Genomic DNA, 19,612 nt, shown 5'->3' on the forward strand with positions numbered 1-19,612 from the left:
GGTATTTGTCGTTTCTAATGGCTGAGTAATAGTCCATTGTATATGTAGACCACATCTTCTTTATCCATTCATCTTTCGATGGACACCGAGGCTCTTTCCACAGTTTAGCTATTGTGGGCATTGCTGCTAGAAACATTGGGGTGCAGGTGTCTTGGTCTAAACTGAATGTCCATCTTAACAAAATTCTTACAACTCCCTCTGCAAAGACTCCATTTCTAGCCTTTAAGATCAAGCCCTGATTCTGTTTTTATTTACTTTTTAAAATTTTTTTTAATTTTTATTTATTTATGATAGTCACAGAGAGAGAGAGGCAGAGACACAGGCAGAGGGAGAAGCAGGCTCCATGCACCGGGAGCCCAATGTGGGATTCGATCCCGGGTCTCCAGGATCGCGCCCTGGGCCGAAGGCAGGCGCCAAACCGCTGCGCCACCCAGGGATCCCACCTGATTCTGTTTTTAAAAGTAATTCCATGTGTCTTACATTTTTCTATAACTCATTTTACACAAAGTGGAAAAGAAATAAACACTTGTTATTTCAGATATTGACTTTTATCATAGATTTGTTTTAACCCATTATAGTCTCTTAATTCTTTTCTTTCAAAATTAGTCTTTTATTGCTTCTATTGGTCAAGTTACTTGCAGCATAAGATGCAATTGGTAGATAAAGGGAGTAAAATTGGGGCAGAAGTAGCAATTTAAAGTTTTTCCAGTATATGGACCCATCATGCAGACATGATATGCCTTAAAGCTTCTTATCATATGATTGCATCTTGAAAGAAGCATAAAATAAATGTCTAGTGAAACAAGCACCCTTCCCAGTATCTATCACTAACAACACATGCACATGGTTTATTAAGCATCCCAATCTTTAACTTCCTAAGAATAATTGTCTTTAAATTGTGTGTCTATTTATTAAGCATCCCCATCTTTAACTTCCTAAGAATAATTGTCTTTAAATTGTGTGTCTCTTTTGCATTTGTATACCATAGAATAAGATGTCTTTTAACTAGACTTCTTGACTTTTTTTCTTGCCTGGATTTATAATTGGAGCAAGCTCATCCCTAAAGAACACATAAGCCCTTGGTAATTTCTCTTCTTGAATCATCATTCATCCTTTCCATCACTAGAGAAGTGATTTGAGTGTCTATAATGTACTAAGTCACTAAGTTACAGAGTTGACTAAAATATTTCCAATTGTCCCTTTGGTTTTGAGGTAAATGAAGTTTCATATTTGAAGTTTTAGCTCTTAAGCTAAATGCTATGAAGAGACAGGAGGAATGCGACCTGGTTCTACAAGTCAGAGACCCTAGGAGTAGGACTGGCCCTCACAAGAAAATTAGACAATAAGCATATGTGAATGAGAACTACCTGAGTGGAACCAGTTAAGACAGAGCAACTGTCAAATGTCTAGAGTATTCTGCTTAAGTGTTGTCCTCCTTGGGGACGAATCAAAACCAGAGCATCTCTAGGGTCTAAGTAAGAGATCTCCCCTAGTAGTAAAATTGGGTTAATGGATTAATGCTGAGTTGACAGCTGCAGTGGTCTTTCTCTCTCAGGTAGATGGTTATTGCTGCAGAAAATCTAGGATTATCTCCACAGAAAATATACATATGATACTTAATCAGTGAGCATTCAGTAAAGATCGAACACAAGAGCATCATCAATCAGGTTCCCATGAAGCAATCTTCTGAGGGCTCCTGGGCCATGAAACCAGCCCTAGGTGGCCAACCTCCAACAACCCTGTATCATAGAAGTTCTCTCTGCCCTAAGATACCTATACCTAGACTATGCCTCTACCAACTATTTTACAAGTTTAACCTATTCCTGATTCTTTGATTCCAGGGTACATTTCCATCCTCAGCTCTGTTGGATTATTTATGAGGTCTAATTTGTAATTCAAAAGTATTCAATGTGCTACCATTAAAGCCTATGAGAGAAAAAAAAATATAGTTTGGATTTCTTCTTTTCAGAGAGACCCAGATAACTCCCCAGAGCTGGAGGGTGGAAGTAGGGTACTAGAACTTCCTGCTTGCTGCTAGGTCTCTAAATATAGAAGGTCAAAGGGAATGACCAAATCAAAAAAGAAAAAGAAAAAAAAATACTCCCTTTAACTCCAGAGCTGCCCATATAGAAATACATAGAGTTATATGCTAATAATCAATTTCTTAAAAAAAAAACCCCACAAGTATGCTCAAGCACTAACAAGTTGGTGATTTTTTTCCATTAAAACTAAAATTAAATAGAAGGCCAGAGTAAATTACCCATTTCATTCTTCCTTCCACAAAAAAAGACACTTCATCATTTCTACTGTGGGTGTAGTTGAGCCTCAACGCATACATTTGTGTTGAATGGGTCATTTACATTGTTGCCTGCTGGAGTTTTTCTTCTTTCAACTTAGTAGGGAATATTTGGGATCTTTATTACTCTAAATAAATCTACAAAATGTCTCTTGCTTGAGGCTCTTTATTTTAATTTCAGATGAATAAATCACATTTGGTTCCTGCCATCCTATTAAGATAAGCATGGACCTAAAAATAACAAATGTGTTTGAAGCCAAATGTTTTCAGATTAAGTAGGGGTAAATTTCTCTGGATGACCCCCAAATCAAATTGACATTATAATATTTGGGGAGATTTTGAGAGTGTTTTTTGAAGGACACAAACCTGTTTAAATGAGAGGTAGAGTAATTTTCAAATCATCCATGGACTTACTTAGCATGATTCAACTCAAGCTTCGTATGGCAGCAAATCCATCTTTCAAGTGGGGATGCTTCCCCAGCTATCTTAGGGGCAATTTTATATCTTTGAAGGTTCATCTAATGTCTTCATCTATACCATGCTTTATTCTAGACCTGAATTTCTCATTATCTTGTATGCACTTATACCTAAAAGTCTTAAAGGCAGTTCAAATCACATTGATTCAGTAACTGATTCTTCCTTTGCCCTCACGTCTTCAGATCTGCTCCTCCTTGGGAGTGAGATCAAACACTGCCTGCTCAAGGAAGCCTCTGGATTTCTGAAGGACAGTCTCCTAAAACTTGTTTTACAGATTCCTCCACCTAGCCCCATAGAATAATCTTGATAAATATGTGTGAATTTCCTTTCAAATACAATTTGGAGTGAAGAGAAGGGGATGAGGCCCATAAGGTTTTCAACAGTCTATTTAAAATATTTAATAGGTTAGGACCTAAACATACCTTCTGTGCTGGATTAACATAGTCCTTTAATTTAAAGGATGGACAAATTTGATTTAAAAAAAAAAAAACAGGAGAAAACCATGTATATAAAGTTAATATAGTTTTACTGTGGCATTTTTTTATGTCTCCTAGTCCTAGAAGACCTGAGTTCAAATACCAGGCAACTCCTTAAGTAGCTAAACATGTAGATCGCATAGAGGGCACCTAAATAGACTGTTATGCTGATAAATCCTCAAGTACAAAGTCAAATATGAACCTCAATGATCTTCTAGTTCAGTTAACCCAGATAAATTTCTGGACTTAGTTCTATTAGTCCCTTTTGCTACTGAAAAAAATTCAACTTAAAGACAAGAATGCTACTTCACCCAGGGCTTCAGAGCTACAAGAAGCCTAAATGCTTCCTTGCTCCTCTAAAGCAGCAGCAGCAGGCTATAGTAAGCATCCTTTGGGATACCGCTCAGCCCACCAGCCCCCTGAGTACTGTCCAGGGATGACCTAACTGTTGAAGCATGTGGCAATACCCAATTTCCAGAGCTCTGATTTATTCCCCCCTATGCTGAGCAGAGGGCATGACTTCCAGGCAATACTCTTATCTTGGCAGGGGTTTGAGACTGTCTGCATCTCTAAAACAACCCCTGGTGGGTAATTGAGAAGTGACATTGATGGGATTCCAGGGTGGCCCTTATGCTTACACTTGCCCTAGAATACAGCTATGATTTAGAAATCCATCCCAGGGGCTGAGAGGAGGGGGAGATAATGTAAAACGTGCTGGCCCTGGTCTCCTTTGACCTCGGCAGAGTGGGGCAGGGGTGCAGGGCTGGGAGACCATGTGCTCTTATTGAGTTGGCATAGCATGAGGTTTCCTTTCAGAGCTTTTATTGCTATTACAGAGCACTGAGCTCTCTCTGTTTGCTACACATTCTATCCCCCAGAGATAGCCTCTTTTTCTCCTGAAGGGACTTAGAAAACAAATCACAGTTCTTATTTTATTTGGTGTCCACCATTAAGAATTCATGCAGAGCAGTTTTACTTGTTGCCAATTAAGATCTCCCAGTGGAAGTCTATGATTACAGCAAAGGCAACCTGTTTAATACTCAGAATCTCCTTAGTCTACATAAATTAACCCCATGAGGGTAGAGATGTGCTAATTCTTAAGATGCCTAGATAATTTGATTCTAAAATCCAAAATACATAGAGGCTAAATCTCCAAGAGCTCTGGGCTTTACTTTTCTCAGGGCGTATGTGCTTTTGCTTCTTAATTCTATTCTACAACTCTAAGACAGTTTCTAGATAAAGCACGAAGAAAGACTCTTCTTTTGCCAGGGACAGAGTAAGAGCATACAGCCTCTCAGTAAGCAATTTTAATATCACTCACATTTTATAGAAATTAAGATTAGAACCGAAATAAATTTTATGCAGTTGTGCCAACTATCTCCCCCTTCCCCAAAGTGTGTAAATATATTGAAATTAGGGAGAACATGAATGTGTATTTGGAAGATAGATCATTTCATTCCAGTATACACTCTTAGATAAGTACCCTTTTAGGGGCATCTGGGTCGCTCAGTCAGTGTAGCGTCTGCCTTCGGTTCAGGTCATGATCCCAGGGTCCTGGGATTGATCCTGGGATCCAGCCCCATGTTGGGCTTCCTACTCAGCTGGGAGCCTGCTTGTCCTACTCCTCCCTGCTCATGCTCTCTGTAACTATCTCTATCTCTTTTCCCAAATAAATAAGACCTTTTAAAAAAGGTAAGTAGCATTTTGAATCATGGAAATAAAATACTTTTTGTCCATTTTTTTGTCTTACCTCTTTCCTGAGACTAAGAATCATAGATAAACCAGAAAGCAAGAGTAAAAGTCTATTTTAAAGAACTCTGGAAGCACAAAAGATTGCAAATAGCCAAAGCAATCTTGAGAAAGAAAAAGCCGAAGGTAGCACAATCTAAAATTTCAAGATACACTATAGAGTTGTAGTAATCAAAAAAATATGGTATTGGCACAAAAACGGACACATGGCCAATTAATCTATGACAAAGAAAACAAGGATATACAATCTCTTCAATAAATGATGTTGGAAAAACTGACCACATACATGCAAAAGAACGAAACTGGACCACCAGTTTCTTTCTTACACCATACAAAAAACAAACTCAAAATGGTTTAAAGACCTAAGTCTGAGACCAGAAACCATAAAACTCTACTAAGAAAATACAGGCAGTAGTCTCTTGGACACTATCCTTAGCAACATTTTTATGGTTATGCCTTCTCATGGAAGGGGAACAAAAGGAAAAATAAATTCCTGGGATTATACCAAAGCTGTTGCACAGCCAAGGAAACCATTGACAAAACAAAAATTGACCTACTGAATAGAAGATATTTGCAAATGATATATCTGATAATGGGTTAATATCCAATATATTTTAAAAACTTATACAACTCAACACACACACACACAAAACACACAAGTAATTTGATTAAAAATGGGCAGAGAATCCAAATAGACTTTTTTTCTAAAGAAAATATACAGATGGCCAATAGACACATGAGAAGATGCTCAGCATCACTCATCATCAGGGAAATGCAAATGAAAACCACGGTGAGATATCACCTCACACCTGTCAGAATGGCTAAAATCAAAACAAAGTAACAAGTTTTGGTAAGAATGTGAAGAAAAGGGAGCCCTTGTGAACTGTTTGTAGGAATGCAAAGTAGTGCAAACACTGTGGAAAACATTATAGAGACTCCTCAAAAAATTAAAAATAGAAATACCATATGATCCAGTAATTCTACTACTAGGTGTTTACCCAAAGAAAACAAAAACATTAATTCAAAAAGATACATGTACTGCTATGTTTATTGCAGCCTTATTTATAATAGCCAAGATATGGAAGCACTCTAAGTGTCCAGTAATAAATAACATACGATTTTGCACAGACACATATATACATACACACAAATACACTCTGAAATATTACTCAGTCACAAAAAATAATGAAATCTTGCCATTTGCACCAACATGGATGGACCTAGAGGGTATTATGCTAAATGAAAAGTCAAAGAAAAGCAAATACCATGTGACTTTACTTATGTATAGAATCTAAACAATGGAACAAACAAAACAGAAATAGATGCCCATAGAGAACAAAATGGTGGTTGTCAGAGGGGATGGGAGATGGGTGAAAAAGGTTAAAGGGACCAAGAGGCACAAACTTCATTTATAAAATAAATAAGACAGGGGATGTAAAGTACAGCATGAGGATTATAGCTAACAACATTGTAATAATCCTGTAAGCTCACCAATGGTAACTATACTTATGGTGGAGCATTTTGTAATGTGTAGATTTGTTGAATCACTACGTTATACACCTGAGACTAGTAACATTGTATGTCAACTATACTTCAAGTAATTTTGTTTTTCAAATTTGTATACATTAAAATTATAATTTTATTGCTGGAAAGGATAGGCCCTAGGGACTTTTATATTAACCAGAGATCTATATATGGTTTTCAGTTAGGTATCTTACTCCCCTTGATGATGTAGGAAACCATCACTTTTCCCCTTGAGGAAGCAGAAGTTAAATGCTTTACTAGGGCCAGCATAGCTTGTAATCAATAGTGGTTCAGATTCTTGGAGTTTTGTATTGAGGCTTGGGCTACCCCAGGAGCAATTTTCATTTTCCTACCCCTCAAGAAAATGGTGAAGAACTAGAAATTGCCCTTTTCCTATATTTCCATTCCCCTTTTACTAACAACCTGGACTTCTCACACTGTTAGCTGATCTTCAATTACAGTGCCCATCCCAGTACCAGTGAAGTAAAGTAAGAGGGAGGAAATAGTTACAATAATGTTTCTGTATATTTCATTATTGAACTGGATAGATTACTATTTCCCAAAATATGTTCCTTTTAACTTTAATCAGAATAGATGCTGCAAGAAAGATAGGATTTTTTTAAGAAGTCAAAATTCTATTTTATATCCTATATTTGAAATTCATAACACATGTTAGTCACTTAAATGGCTCTGAGAAGTTCTAGAATTCAAACATTCTAAAACTTGATTTTACCTATTTTACCTAGTATATCTCAAATTTGACCACAGAGTTACTCATTTTAAACACACACACACAGACCACACACACACACACACACACAACACAACACAACAAAACAAAACACCTCTAACATCTACCAAGGATATTCATTTTTCTTAGAATGTGCTTGAGAAAATGCTCACAGATCATTTAGATCACTAGTCTTCAACATGGAGGAAAGAGGATTCTGGACTCTGGAGACATTTTTTATTGTCCCACAGAGGGCTTGGTACTGGCATGTGGTGGGGTAGAGGCAAGGGATGATGCTAGACAACTTATAATGCACAGGACAACCTTATTCCCAACCCTCAAGGTAAAGAATGGTCTGGCCCCAAATGTCAATAGTGCCTTGACTGAGAATCCTTAGCCTACACAGAGCTTCCTCAAATGGGATTCTGATCTGTGATCTGTAGTCTAGAAGCTGGTACTCTGTATTCACCAGATCTTCTCATTTAATTTTGGCTGCATGGAATTATTCTTTATGTACAGACTATTGATAACACTGCCTCTAATTCAAGCCATGAAACTTTGAGGTGAACACTTGGATATTGTCTGGTTGAGTTATTAGCAAGCTGCTAGGTATTTCTGCTATTTTACTGGTTTCTACTTATGTTCTTGGAAGCTTTCTACAATATATGTATTAAATACTATAAAATGATCCAGCTGTATAATTAGAGAAAAATAAGGTTAAACATGTATTTGTACGTGTTATATAAACGTATTATTTTAACCACCATGTGTTTCAAATAATCTCAGGGTTCAGTAATTTTAAATACTGGCTTTACTGATAGATTCTTTTTACAGGAAAGGAAACTTATTCTAGAGAGGATGCCCCGTGGCCAGTTTGGGGAGGCCAGGCCAAGAGTCCAAGTCTCCAAAACTTTCAGGCCTTTTTCTATTTCTATAGTATTAATGTTGCTTCCATTTTTCACATTTAATTTCACATGTGATATGAAGGCGTCATTAACACTATAAATATTCATGAATTCAATTGGTGTCTTCCAACTGTTTGTGTTTGTTCTAAACTCTTTTAATTTGAAGCTGAGAATGGATAAAGAAGAATTTTAAGCAGTTGTTTCCTTACCATCTCTCTTGTCAGTCAGTTATGTTTCACCAAATCAGAAATGGTAGATGATTTAAAAGACATTAAGTGTAAAAGAGCCTTTTCTCCTATTCTTAAATTTCCACATTAAAACAAATAAACATACAGAAATTTAGCATCCCATTACAACATTTACTACTAAACTAATTGTCACTGAGGATTTTTAGTTTTCTTCCTCAAACAGGGAGATGCAGAGCAAAGTAGGTCCACCCAGACTTGTACTCCAATCTTATACTAGATTTTAGATTCTGACTCAATCTACTCAGATGAATTCATAAGAATTTTCTGTTGGTGTCAAAAAGTGTCTTTTTTGAGCTAAATGACTGCTCATTCTTAGACAGCTATATTTGAACTTCAGATTCTTTTGCAATTTGAAAACTAGAGACAGATTATATATCTATTTCGGTAGAATACTAAACAGTGCACCAAAATAACTAGTTATTTTGAGAGTATAATTAGGACAAGTATTTGTGTCACAGCAGATGTTTATACTATAAGACACAACTACAACCTATTAAAGACTAGTAGCCATCTCCATGAAAATAAGGAAAGACTTATTTTTGTATCCGATCTTGTTTCAATTGGTCCCATTCTTTCATTATTAAGCAAGTAGCAATAGTATACCATGTGTCTATAATGCTTTTGATCAATCCTTAAACATTGTGGCCATAAATTAATGCTGAATACAATTGATGTTGGAACATCTAAGTATTCAGGATTTGTCTAAGTTATATGTAGGTTAAAATATAAATCGAAGGCCATCAGTTAAGATCAGCAGCAATGATAATAGCCCACTCCATGAAAATTGCAGCAGCTACAAATCAAAGGCATAATAGAAATCAGAAAAAAGTTTATACTGACTTATGAGGACATTTGTTCAACTTCAGACAATCCAATTGTGCTTGAATACGTGACATGCTGTTCCTGTGATCCTTTGCATCATAGATTGTACTTTAACTCAAGAAAGTATTTTAAAAATTTAATTATAACCAGAAAGAATTTCCTCGCGCTGCTCACTGTAACTGGCATATCCTTCACCCAAAAACAATTTGGCTAGAATTGCAGTTATGATATTGTCCCAGCCATCAGAAAGCCTACCACTTCAAGTCACTCAAGATCTGTTTATAAAATATAACCAAAGATAATTTCATGATTCAATAAATAGTATATAAATCTGCTATTATTGGTTTTCATTTTCTTTTCAATACTACCCATTTCCATCTTCTCCTTGGTAGTTTCTGACTATTGAAATATCATTACTGCCCTTTATTGTTATTCAAATGAAGTTTTTTTTATTAGATCTTCTGCCAGTATGTATAAGGCTTTGCTTCTTCAGCAGCAATAATTCTATTTCTGAAGGAAAATAGAAGTGATTGCACACAAAATTCTGAGCTCTTACTTTATGTTAGGTTAAGTCTTTGCCTGAAAAAGTGGATTTTCATTTAATCCAATCCAAAAAGATCAAAAGATTTTTATTAGCTTTCTTACCAAAGGAGGAAAACAGGCAGGTTTTTTTGGTTCAAAGACCCATGAAATCATAACTCCTCCCCAATGATGTAAATAAGACACACTTAATGACCGAATTAAACTCTAGTTTCTTTCATCAGATGGTATTCATCATTTTTTGTATATATTTTTCTTTTAAAAGATAGGGAAAACCAAATATCCTATATAAATGGTTGAAAGAAAATGTTACAATTCACTTAAATAATGTTTTATATCTTGGAGGACATCTATGAGAAATATAATCTAAAAGATACGTAACTATAAATACATTGTTGCGGCTTTATTAATACAATACGTTGATTAGCAAAAGAGAACTTAATTGACACCACATATAGCTCTCAAAAACACATCTAACAGTTTCACATTGAGGTATATAAGATTAGTTCGTTATGTCTGCTAACAGCAAGTGGACTTAAAAATTATGTATTGTAGTATCCTATCAGCAGTTTTTCCATGCACAGCAATGGAAGAACCATTGCTACAAGCACAGTCCTATTCTTTGGCAGGGAAACTAATATAAAAGACAGAACACATGAAATTATTAGGCATTTTGACCAAGAACTACCATCCCTGAGATAAGACAAATTTCAAGGTTTTTAGGATTTGTTACAAGATGCATGAAGAAGGGGCAGCATTGCCTGGTACAAAGACTGATGGTGATACATTTGGATGAGATTGGGCAAGAAGGCCACAGGGTTAGCAAATATTTACCCGCCACCTCTGTGTATAAAGAGAGCACTCTCCTCCAGCTGCCAAGAGATAAGAAATAAAGGACTTCAGGGGCTTACTGACCCTTGGGAGAGAAAGCTAATTACATTAAACAATCCTGGTACAATGTGAGCCATCGTGTAATTAAATACTAGCAGGTTTATTCCAGATACCAAAAGCCATAGTAATTTAGAAAAAGAATGGCAGATTCCATAGGAGTACCTGTGCAGAGCATGATCACATGGACCCTAAAGATCTAGAATATAACAACACAATCATTTTAATCAGCTTCGATTCCCATGAGGCACCAGTGAACAAGTAACTTGAGAATATGCCTTTTATGATATTAACCTCTTTTTCCAGTTTACCTGCACCAATGTTCTCCTATACATTTCTTCACTGAGAATCAGAACCCACCATATAGAAAAACTAAACATGAGAGGCCTACAGAACAGCATTCTTAAAATATTCTCCTTTAATATGAAGAGAAGCAGATATTTTAAGCAGCTAGACTCAACTTTTCAATTATAGAAAAAAGCTTGATCTTGAAACAGACAAGGATTAAAAAAATTTGGATTGTAGTTACAACAACATAAGTTTATTCTGTGACCTTGGACAAATTTATTTCTTGACCTTAACGAAGTGTCATGGTTTTCACCATCCTCCTGGCTCTGAGCAGGTCCTTGACTCAAGGACAACTTCTGGCACTGTTGCTTTACTTTCATTAAAGGGATACAATTCTCTAAGGAGTCTCTGGTGATTTCTGCTTCCAAAGGTGCTTTTGACACCATGTGTAAGAAGAGACAGTTTGCCAACTCCTTGCCTCCATGATCATCATGAAAACTGTCAGGGCTGCTCTAAGGTAAAGACATGGATTTCACTCACCTCCATAGACTTCTATGTTGTTCCTCGAGCTGAGTTAGAAGATGCTCAATGTATTTATTGGAGTCCATATATTCCTATACATGCAGACATACAAAGACAAATAAAGCCTCATTACAATAGGCACCAACATTCAGACTATATTTCTTTTATAGGATTTTTTAAAAAAATATTTTATTTATTTATTCAGGAGAGACACAGAGAGAGAGGCAGAGACATAGGCAGAGAGAGAAGCAGGCTCCCTGCAGGGAGCCCAATGTGGGGCTCTATCTGAGGACCCCGGGATCATGACCTGAGCCAAAGGCAGATATTCAACTGCTGAGCCACCCAGGTGCCCTAAGGGAAAGATGTTTGACAAGATAATCCCTGGTCCCTCTAGTTCTAGGAATTAATATATCTGTTACTTATATACAGAGTTCCCTGGAGAGAAATATTTACTCCATATTATCAGATCATTCTATAAACAGAGAACTGGAGTTCTATAGATTCAGCATAAAAACCCTCTTACTCACAGAGGAAAGGTAAATTTCATAGTCATCTACATTGTGGTCCATATATTCAACTATATAAAAATAAGCAAACCAAGAACCCTGGGTGGCTCAATCAGTCAAGCGGCCAACTCCAGATTTTAGCTCAGGTCATGGTCTCAGGGACCTGGGATCAAGCCCCATGTAGGGCACTTTGTTCAGCAGGAGTCTGAACTTGAGGATTCTCTCCCTCCCTCTGCACCTCCTCCTGCTCACACTTGCATGTACATGTGCTCTCTCTCTCTCTAAAAATAAATAAATAAATCTTAAAAAATAAGTAAGTCAATGTTGCTGCTGATTTTAGGAAAATAAGAATAAAGTAGACAATGCAGAACTTGATTTTACCGGTCTTATGATAATTACCTCCTAGTAAAAATGCTACTTTTGAATTAGATAGAATGCTTTATTTATTCACTGGGCATATTGTTGACATGGATGAAACATGTTCATTTTCCTTTATCTCCTTATATAAAGACATAGTCTAAATTGTTTTGGGGGTTTTGTGAGTTTGTTTTTTTTGTTTTTTTTTTTGTTTTTTTTTTGTCTGAGAAAAAGAATCTGGCTTCTAAGAAGATATGAAAGCAAGGTATATTTTTAAATTCTCAATCAAACCATATTTTAAAGAGATATTTCTGAAAAATAAGGAATTCCTTTGTAACAGAGGTTTATAGAAGTCCATAGGTTGGGCAGCCCCAGTGGCCCAGTGGTTTAGTGCCGCCTTCAGGCTGGGGTGTGATCCTGGGGTCCTGGGATCGAGTCCCACATCAGGCTCTCTGCATGAAGCCTGCTTCTCCCTCTGCATGTGTCTCTGCCTCTCTCTCTCTCTCTCTCTCTCTCTCTCTCTCTGTGTGTGTGTGTCTGTCATGAATAAATAAACAAAATCTTAAAAAGAAAGAAGTCCATAGGTTATAAAATATGATTTTTTAAATTAGTGATTTCTGAGTATGAAGTTCATATGCAATAGTTTCAGTTGCTAACTATGGAACTAAATACAATGTGTAAAATTTGTGATGATTGGTTTCATCCTGAACCTGATATTTCTTCTACTTTCTATTTGAACATCTAGCCTACAGTCCTCTGTGTCTATAGTATATCTGCCTTAGATGAACTAGCTTAGTTCATCTAAGCTGCCTTAGATGCTTAGATGCTTAGAACTGCCTTAGATGAACTAATGGTTCCCGTGGTAAGGTGCCCGTGAAAGTTACTGTTTTGTTTCTTATGGATTTGAGATAAACTAAGAACTTTGATTAATGCTGATTCTTTCTGATATAGATTTGTTTTGATTAAGTGCTGTATATAATCTACTGCTCCTATAAGAATAAGTATTATAATGGGAGAGGGCGGAAACTACATCTGTAAGAATTGACCTGATACTATGGAAAAAGCCCTTTCCTAAGTTTCTGGAACTGGGTCTACCCACTTAGTCATTTTACTTTTTACCATATTTCAGGTAGGCTAGACAGTGCACCATATCTTTACCTAGCTAAAACTGCTCTTCTCTGACAGTATAACTCCATTGCAGATCATGAGCTAAAGAATTTTATTCTTTTCAAATAATATTCTTTTTCATGTTAATTATTTAAAAGATACCATTGGGCATATCAAAACTAAAGCAAATATCTGTTAGTGCAGAAAGTTATAATAGTTTGTATTTATGGCATTAAGCATCCTGATCAAGATTTAAAGGTTTAGAACACTTGAAGTTATCAAAGACATTAATTTTCAAATACATTCATCAATATTTTTAAAATACAGTTTCCAAGTAGAAACAAATACATAAATCTCAAAGTCATTCATCCATTGTTTATTCAACTGTTTTATCAAAATGTATTATACTCCAAATGCTATTCTAAGTTTGCTTCATAGAGTAATAACAGAGAGAAAAATTCCTTCTATCAAAGAGCTTATATTCTGTAGAGAAAAACATAACAAGTGAACACATTGACTTCTGACTACTGACTGATATGCTATGAAGGAAGCACACCAGTGATGAGAGAATTTAAATAGGGAAGGGGCACCTCCCTTATATAAAGTGGTTGGAAGGAGACTCCAAGCAAATGGTACTAATCTAACACCTGGAAGAAAAGAAGGAGGAAAGCATATTGAGAAAAGAGGGATGAGGGAAAGAAAACAGCATCTGCAAAGACTCCAATCTGTGGAGACCATTACCTGAGTGAATACTAGGACTGTGTTGTTGCTAAGGTGAAATGAAAAAGCCAAATCTTGTTCAGAAGACAGCAGTTACCACCTGGAAAATTCAATGCACGTAAAGGCTTCTTGACCTATTATTTTTATCTTAACTAAAGCTTTCACAAAACGTCATTGTGTCAGGCATTGTGCTAAGTACTTTCACAATGTTTTCTCATTTAATCTCAATATCCCCATAAGGTAGATACTATTAGTATCCCCATTTTGAAAATGAGGTAACAGACTTTCCAGTGTCCTATAGCAAAGAAGTGGCAGAGCCAGGATTTGAATCCTGCCATAAATCTAGTCCAGAACCATCTGTGTACGCTCTTCCTAAACCCACCCTCTGACCTTCTCATCCCCAATGTCTTTGTCTATGCTCTTCCCGTTGCCTAGAACACTTAACCAAAAAAAAAAAAGTGGTATCTGTAATAATATTTACTATGCAAATTAAATAAAGTAGCTCCGCCCATTTCCCATAAAACTAACTATAATGAAAACTATGAGCTCTTAACCAATGTAATAATGGGAAAGTAGGAATATGAATTTTCCTTCCTTTTGAACTTTATTTTTCTCCATAGCACTGTCCCTTCTAACATCCAATATATTTTACTTGAGTGTTTTTGGTATTGCCTATACCCCACTCACTTCTCCCCAACTTCTCCCCCACACACACACAAACAGGCTAATGGAAATAAAATGAGAAAAAAAAATACAGTGCATACATGTACTTTCTGTTGAATGAATTTTTACCCCAGATAAATTCTACCCTTACGCAGCATCCTCACACATTTATCATTTCTCTAAATTGGAGAAATTAGTTAACTAACAAGAAATATCTATCATTTTATAAAAATAAAATAGGATTATTCCACTTTTTATTTGTCTATTTGGATATTAACTCCAAGAAAACAATTCATGGTGAAGGCAGTGGGGCTGCAGTGGTTTGCAGTAAGCTATAGTCATATCAAGTGCAATACTGTAGCTACTATACCCACAGCAAGAGCTTGGCCATAAAGCACATACTGGATGTTATTAAATAGGGTACCCAGTATTCTAAAGTATCAAAGGTACAGATGGAAAGAAAGGACATGGCAAAATCCCACCTCACTAAAGCATAGCTCCCCAAATTGCCTGAAAAACACTGGATATTTGAGCCAACTTAAACAAAATTTCTTTATAAATGTAGATAGCAAGGAAATAGAATATTCACTGTCTATTGGCTAACCCAGAACTGGATGGATCACTTCAGAATAAGTGCATTGAAAACAGACAACATAAAACCCATGACAAAGTATGAAAGGACAAGAGATACAGAACATCACCCTTAGTCAGGAGACAGGGCACCACTTTGAAAATGATTAAGAGAACTATGACATTATAGAAAAACCTTAACATGTTCAGTAGTATCCTGAAAAGTATGGACCCTATGAAATGCGCAGAGAACCTTAAGGGAAAAAAAAGGTACTGAGATGAAAAGATAACCAATTTAGGGTTTATTTTTTAGATTTTATTTATTTTAGAGAGAGAGAGTGCGTGCACCCAAGAGAGAGTTGGGGGAGGGGCAGAGGGAGAGGGAGAGAAAGAATATAAGCAGACTCCTCACTGAGCACAGAACCCCATGTGGGGCTCAATTCCATGACCCTGATCATGACCTAAGCCAAAACCAAGAGTCAGATGCTTAATCAACTGAACCACCCAGGTGCTCTGATAGATAGATAGCTCAATTGATTTTTATAAAACAAGATAAGCTGAAGTAAAGAAAAAAAATTAAAAGGGAGCTGAGTGAGCTAAGAATTTCAAGGAAATACACATCGCAAAAGCAAAATTAAAACCTGTCGGTCCCCACTGTGATTTTTATGACAGAGTAACTCTTCCCACCATGGAAAGGCAATGGATCTTGGTGTATTGGCATGAAATTGGTCACACAAATGAAGTCTACTTCTCAAGTATCTCATCTAGAAACAATTATGGCCAGGACTTAAATACTCACTAACCCTCCTGCCCTTTCTTTAGTAGAATTAACTTAGTTCTGAAAATGCTACAACTAGAGAAAAACATACACACATAACCCAATTATCCTTGGTGTCAACATTCATCGAGCGCAACACAGCTTACCTGTGAAGACTGTCAGTTTCTCAAGCATTCCTTTGGCTACTCACCACAAAGATTTTGTTCAAAGTAACTAACTCAGTCAAGGTTCTATTCTACTCATTTTCCTTATGAAAAACCCACCTTAGATATGAAAGTAGAACTGACCTTGAAAGCACATACATAGTCCTGAGGACAGATATAATCTAAGTAAATTAAGTAAAAGATAAAGACGAGAAAAGAAACATAATGAATATTGGATCAGAAAACGTAGATTTGTCTAACAATTATGGCTCTGGAGTACTTCACAAGATTTGGGATGGAAATAATGATCAAAGATAATTTTTTAAAAGATTTTTAAAATTTATTCATGAAAGACACAGAGAGAGGCAGAGACATAGGTGGGGGGAGAAGCAGGCTCCCTCCAGGGAGCCTGACACAGAACTCAAACCCAGGATCCCAGGATGAGTCAAAGCCTCAACCACTGAGCCACCCAGGTGCTCCTGATCAAAGAGATAATTAAGGAAATATTTCAGAACAGAGAGGGGAAAAAAGGACTTGAACATGCACATCAAAAGGGCTCCCCACATCACATTCTAGGTAGAGTTTTTCTATAAACCATCCACACATCTGCTTGCATAAGGGCTAAGAAAAAATAGTGGATGTAGGGGGGGACCACAAGCATCTAAACCAACAAACAGGTTTCCTACCAAAGATTTAAGAAAGGCTGTTTCATAGCTTCCAGCCATCCCCAATATCTACCGAAATAAGGAACATAGACCTTTGAATTTAAATCCACAATCACCAATCAAGTAGTTGTTCTAGAACAAAGCAACAGAAAAATATTCACAGGTACTCATGAATTCAGGAAATAAAGCGTCTAATTTAATTGAAACATGTGTGCATATGTATATTGAACTTCCTTGAACTTATATATACACATATATACCAAATGCTGAAGAGATGAATATATACCAAATATGTAAATGTAGGCATGTGTGTGCATACGTGTACATATACACACATTCTTTACCTGAGTGATGCATAAAGAATTTATAATATAAAACAAAAATTCAAAGGAATTTAAATGGATTTTATGTCTATAAATATAAATATAAAAGTAAACAAAAGTCCCAGATGTAAGATGTAGAGTATACATTATATATCTTTGTCATGGACAGATGGAGGGGAATGAGAAACAGGAGAGCCAGATCACACAAAAGTCTCTTTGTACATAGGAACAAAATTATTGTTCTACACTTAATAATCAGGAAAGTTTAAGTACAAGGGTATATTTTGTCTACATGTTTAACAGCTGAGTCAAGCAATTTGATAATAGGTCATGAAAATGAAAACATCAATGTACCTTTGATCCAGAAACGCCATGTCTAGGAATCATCCTGAGTAAACAATCAAATTAAAACAAATGATGTTCAAATATTATTTATGATGACATGAAAAAACTGGATATATCTTAGCTTCCAAAAATGTGGGAATGATTAAGATAAAGCACTCTTTGTCCATTTGAGGAATTATGTAATTCCTTCAATTTGTAAAGAATATATAATAAAATGGAAAACAGTATAATATTAGGTGAAAGACCTAGGATTTAAGACTGCATAATCCTTTTTTAATTACAATATTGAAAACATATACAAAAGATTAAAAGAGAAGAAAGCATAGTATATGATAGTATTATGGGTTAAATTTCTTCTGCATAATTCTCTTTCTAGTTTACTATATGCTCACTACACAAATTTAAAAAGTCATGATTTTTTTAGAAACATATAGCCCCAGAAAATAAAATCCACAAAAATTTTATTATAATTAAATTTTAGAAAGCAAGATCTAAAATATCACAATGCAACTGTTTATGTTAATTAAAAAAGAAACTAAGCTGGTGTTTGAAACAATAGTGTCTCTTTTTTATTATTACTCATCCTTGTCAGTGTTCTGCTAAAAGCAATTCACCCAAGTTAGGATTAGAGAGGAACACCAAGTTACACCAAGACATATTTGTATAATGTGCTTAAAAGTTTTACAAAGGTACAGCACTAAAAAGACATCTGTTTCTTGGCTAAAACTTATGCAAATTAAAATCATTTTGGAGATGTATTTCAGGAAATTTGCCTTTCATTTCTTTAATGCACATGATTCAGGGCAATTAGTATGAAACATTTAAAGTGATTAGAGGTTTATAGATACACCTAGCATTGCATATCTGTGTGGCATAAGCTCACTTAATGTGAATTGTCTGATCTAGGTCAATTCTGAGTAAGACCCATTATAAATGAATTCTAATGATGAGAGGATCCAATGTATCATTAGTTTAAAGTGGAGTATAAAATACAATACTAAAATCAAAGCTTGCAGGGATCCCAAATCCTTCCAAATAATCTTGATGTTATAATCAGTGTAATTTATGGCAGAGTTTGTAAAATTGTGTCAGCACTCTTGTCACCACTAATGTAGGATTCCCGGTTCACCTTTGGGCAAAGTAGCACACACCAGCAGGCCAGCTGTTCAGATAACACAACTAACATTAGATACAGAGGTTTCCACAATTAGGAAAATGACTAACAACTATAATAAATGATGCTACCTTCAAAAATTATTTGTCATCTTAATAAAAAGGTACACCTGCACAGTGATTGTAAACATTTCAAACATACCAAATTTGGGAATTACACAGCAATAGATAGATTCTATTCTAGCAATAGAATAGAAAAAATTCTCTCACATTTGACTGGCATCTGTGCCGACATAGATTCTTCCAATGATATATTTTTAAATGTTAAACACAAATCAATTCAGAAATATCAATTCTAGCAGATTGATCTCACTGCCATTATCTCTCCATTAGCCAACCTCTAATTCCTCCTTGTTCATGTATTAAACAATTCAACCTTTCTTCCACTTGCACTGCAAACTCTTCAGTGGAACTGCTTTATTAGAGCCATGAGTGACCACCGCAGGTGGAGTCGCAGGGCATTGTTCCTGATGATCAGTTCCTGTAGTGCTTGACATTTCAAATCATACTCTATCCTTCTCTGGTGTTCTCTGAAAGGGTTTCCTGTTTCCATCTACTGCTCTGAGATCCTTGTCTTTTTCCTGCCATCATGTGTCAAGGGTATGGTTCTATCCCAAGGCTTCTTTTATCTTCTCCTGGAAAATTTAGTAGACTGCCAGGGCTTCCACAATCACCGAAAATCTAAAGTGTCCCAAAAAGTCATAACCAAAGATTGCTATAAAATGGATGGATACTTGATAGCATGTTGAATAGAAAACCCTACAGAGCACAAACATCTTAGTGCCCTGGTCATAAGA

General features: G+C 36.0%; 1 protein-coding gene across 8 annotated transcripts in view; it reads right to left on the reverse strand.

Moving 5' to 3' along the window:
• Positions 1–19,612, reverse strand: part of NCKAP5 (NCK associated protein 5) — a 947,236-nt gene that overhangs the window by 585,989 nt on the left and 341,635 nt on the right. For all 8 annotated transcript variants that reach the window (XM_041739534.1, XM_041739539.1, XM_041739533.1 and 5 more), the window contains one exon: positions 11,484–11,557. In XM_041739534.1, coding sequence (XP_041595468.1) covers positions 11,484–11,557 — 74 coding nt within the window. The remainder of the gene's footprint in view (positions 1–11,483; positions 11,558–19,612) is intronic.

Source organism: Vulpes lagopus, chromosome 24 (assembly GCF_018345385.1).
Source record: "Vulpes lagopus strain Blue_001 chromosome 24, ASM1834538v1, whole genome shotgun sequence".
Classification (NCBI taxonomy): domain Eukaryota; kingdom Metazoa; phylum Chordata; class Mammalia; order Carnivora; family Canidae; genus Vulpes; species Vulpes lagopus.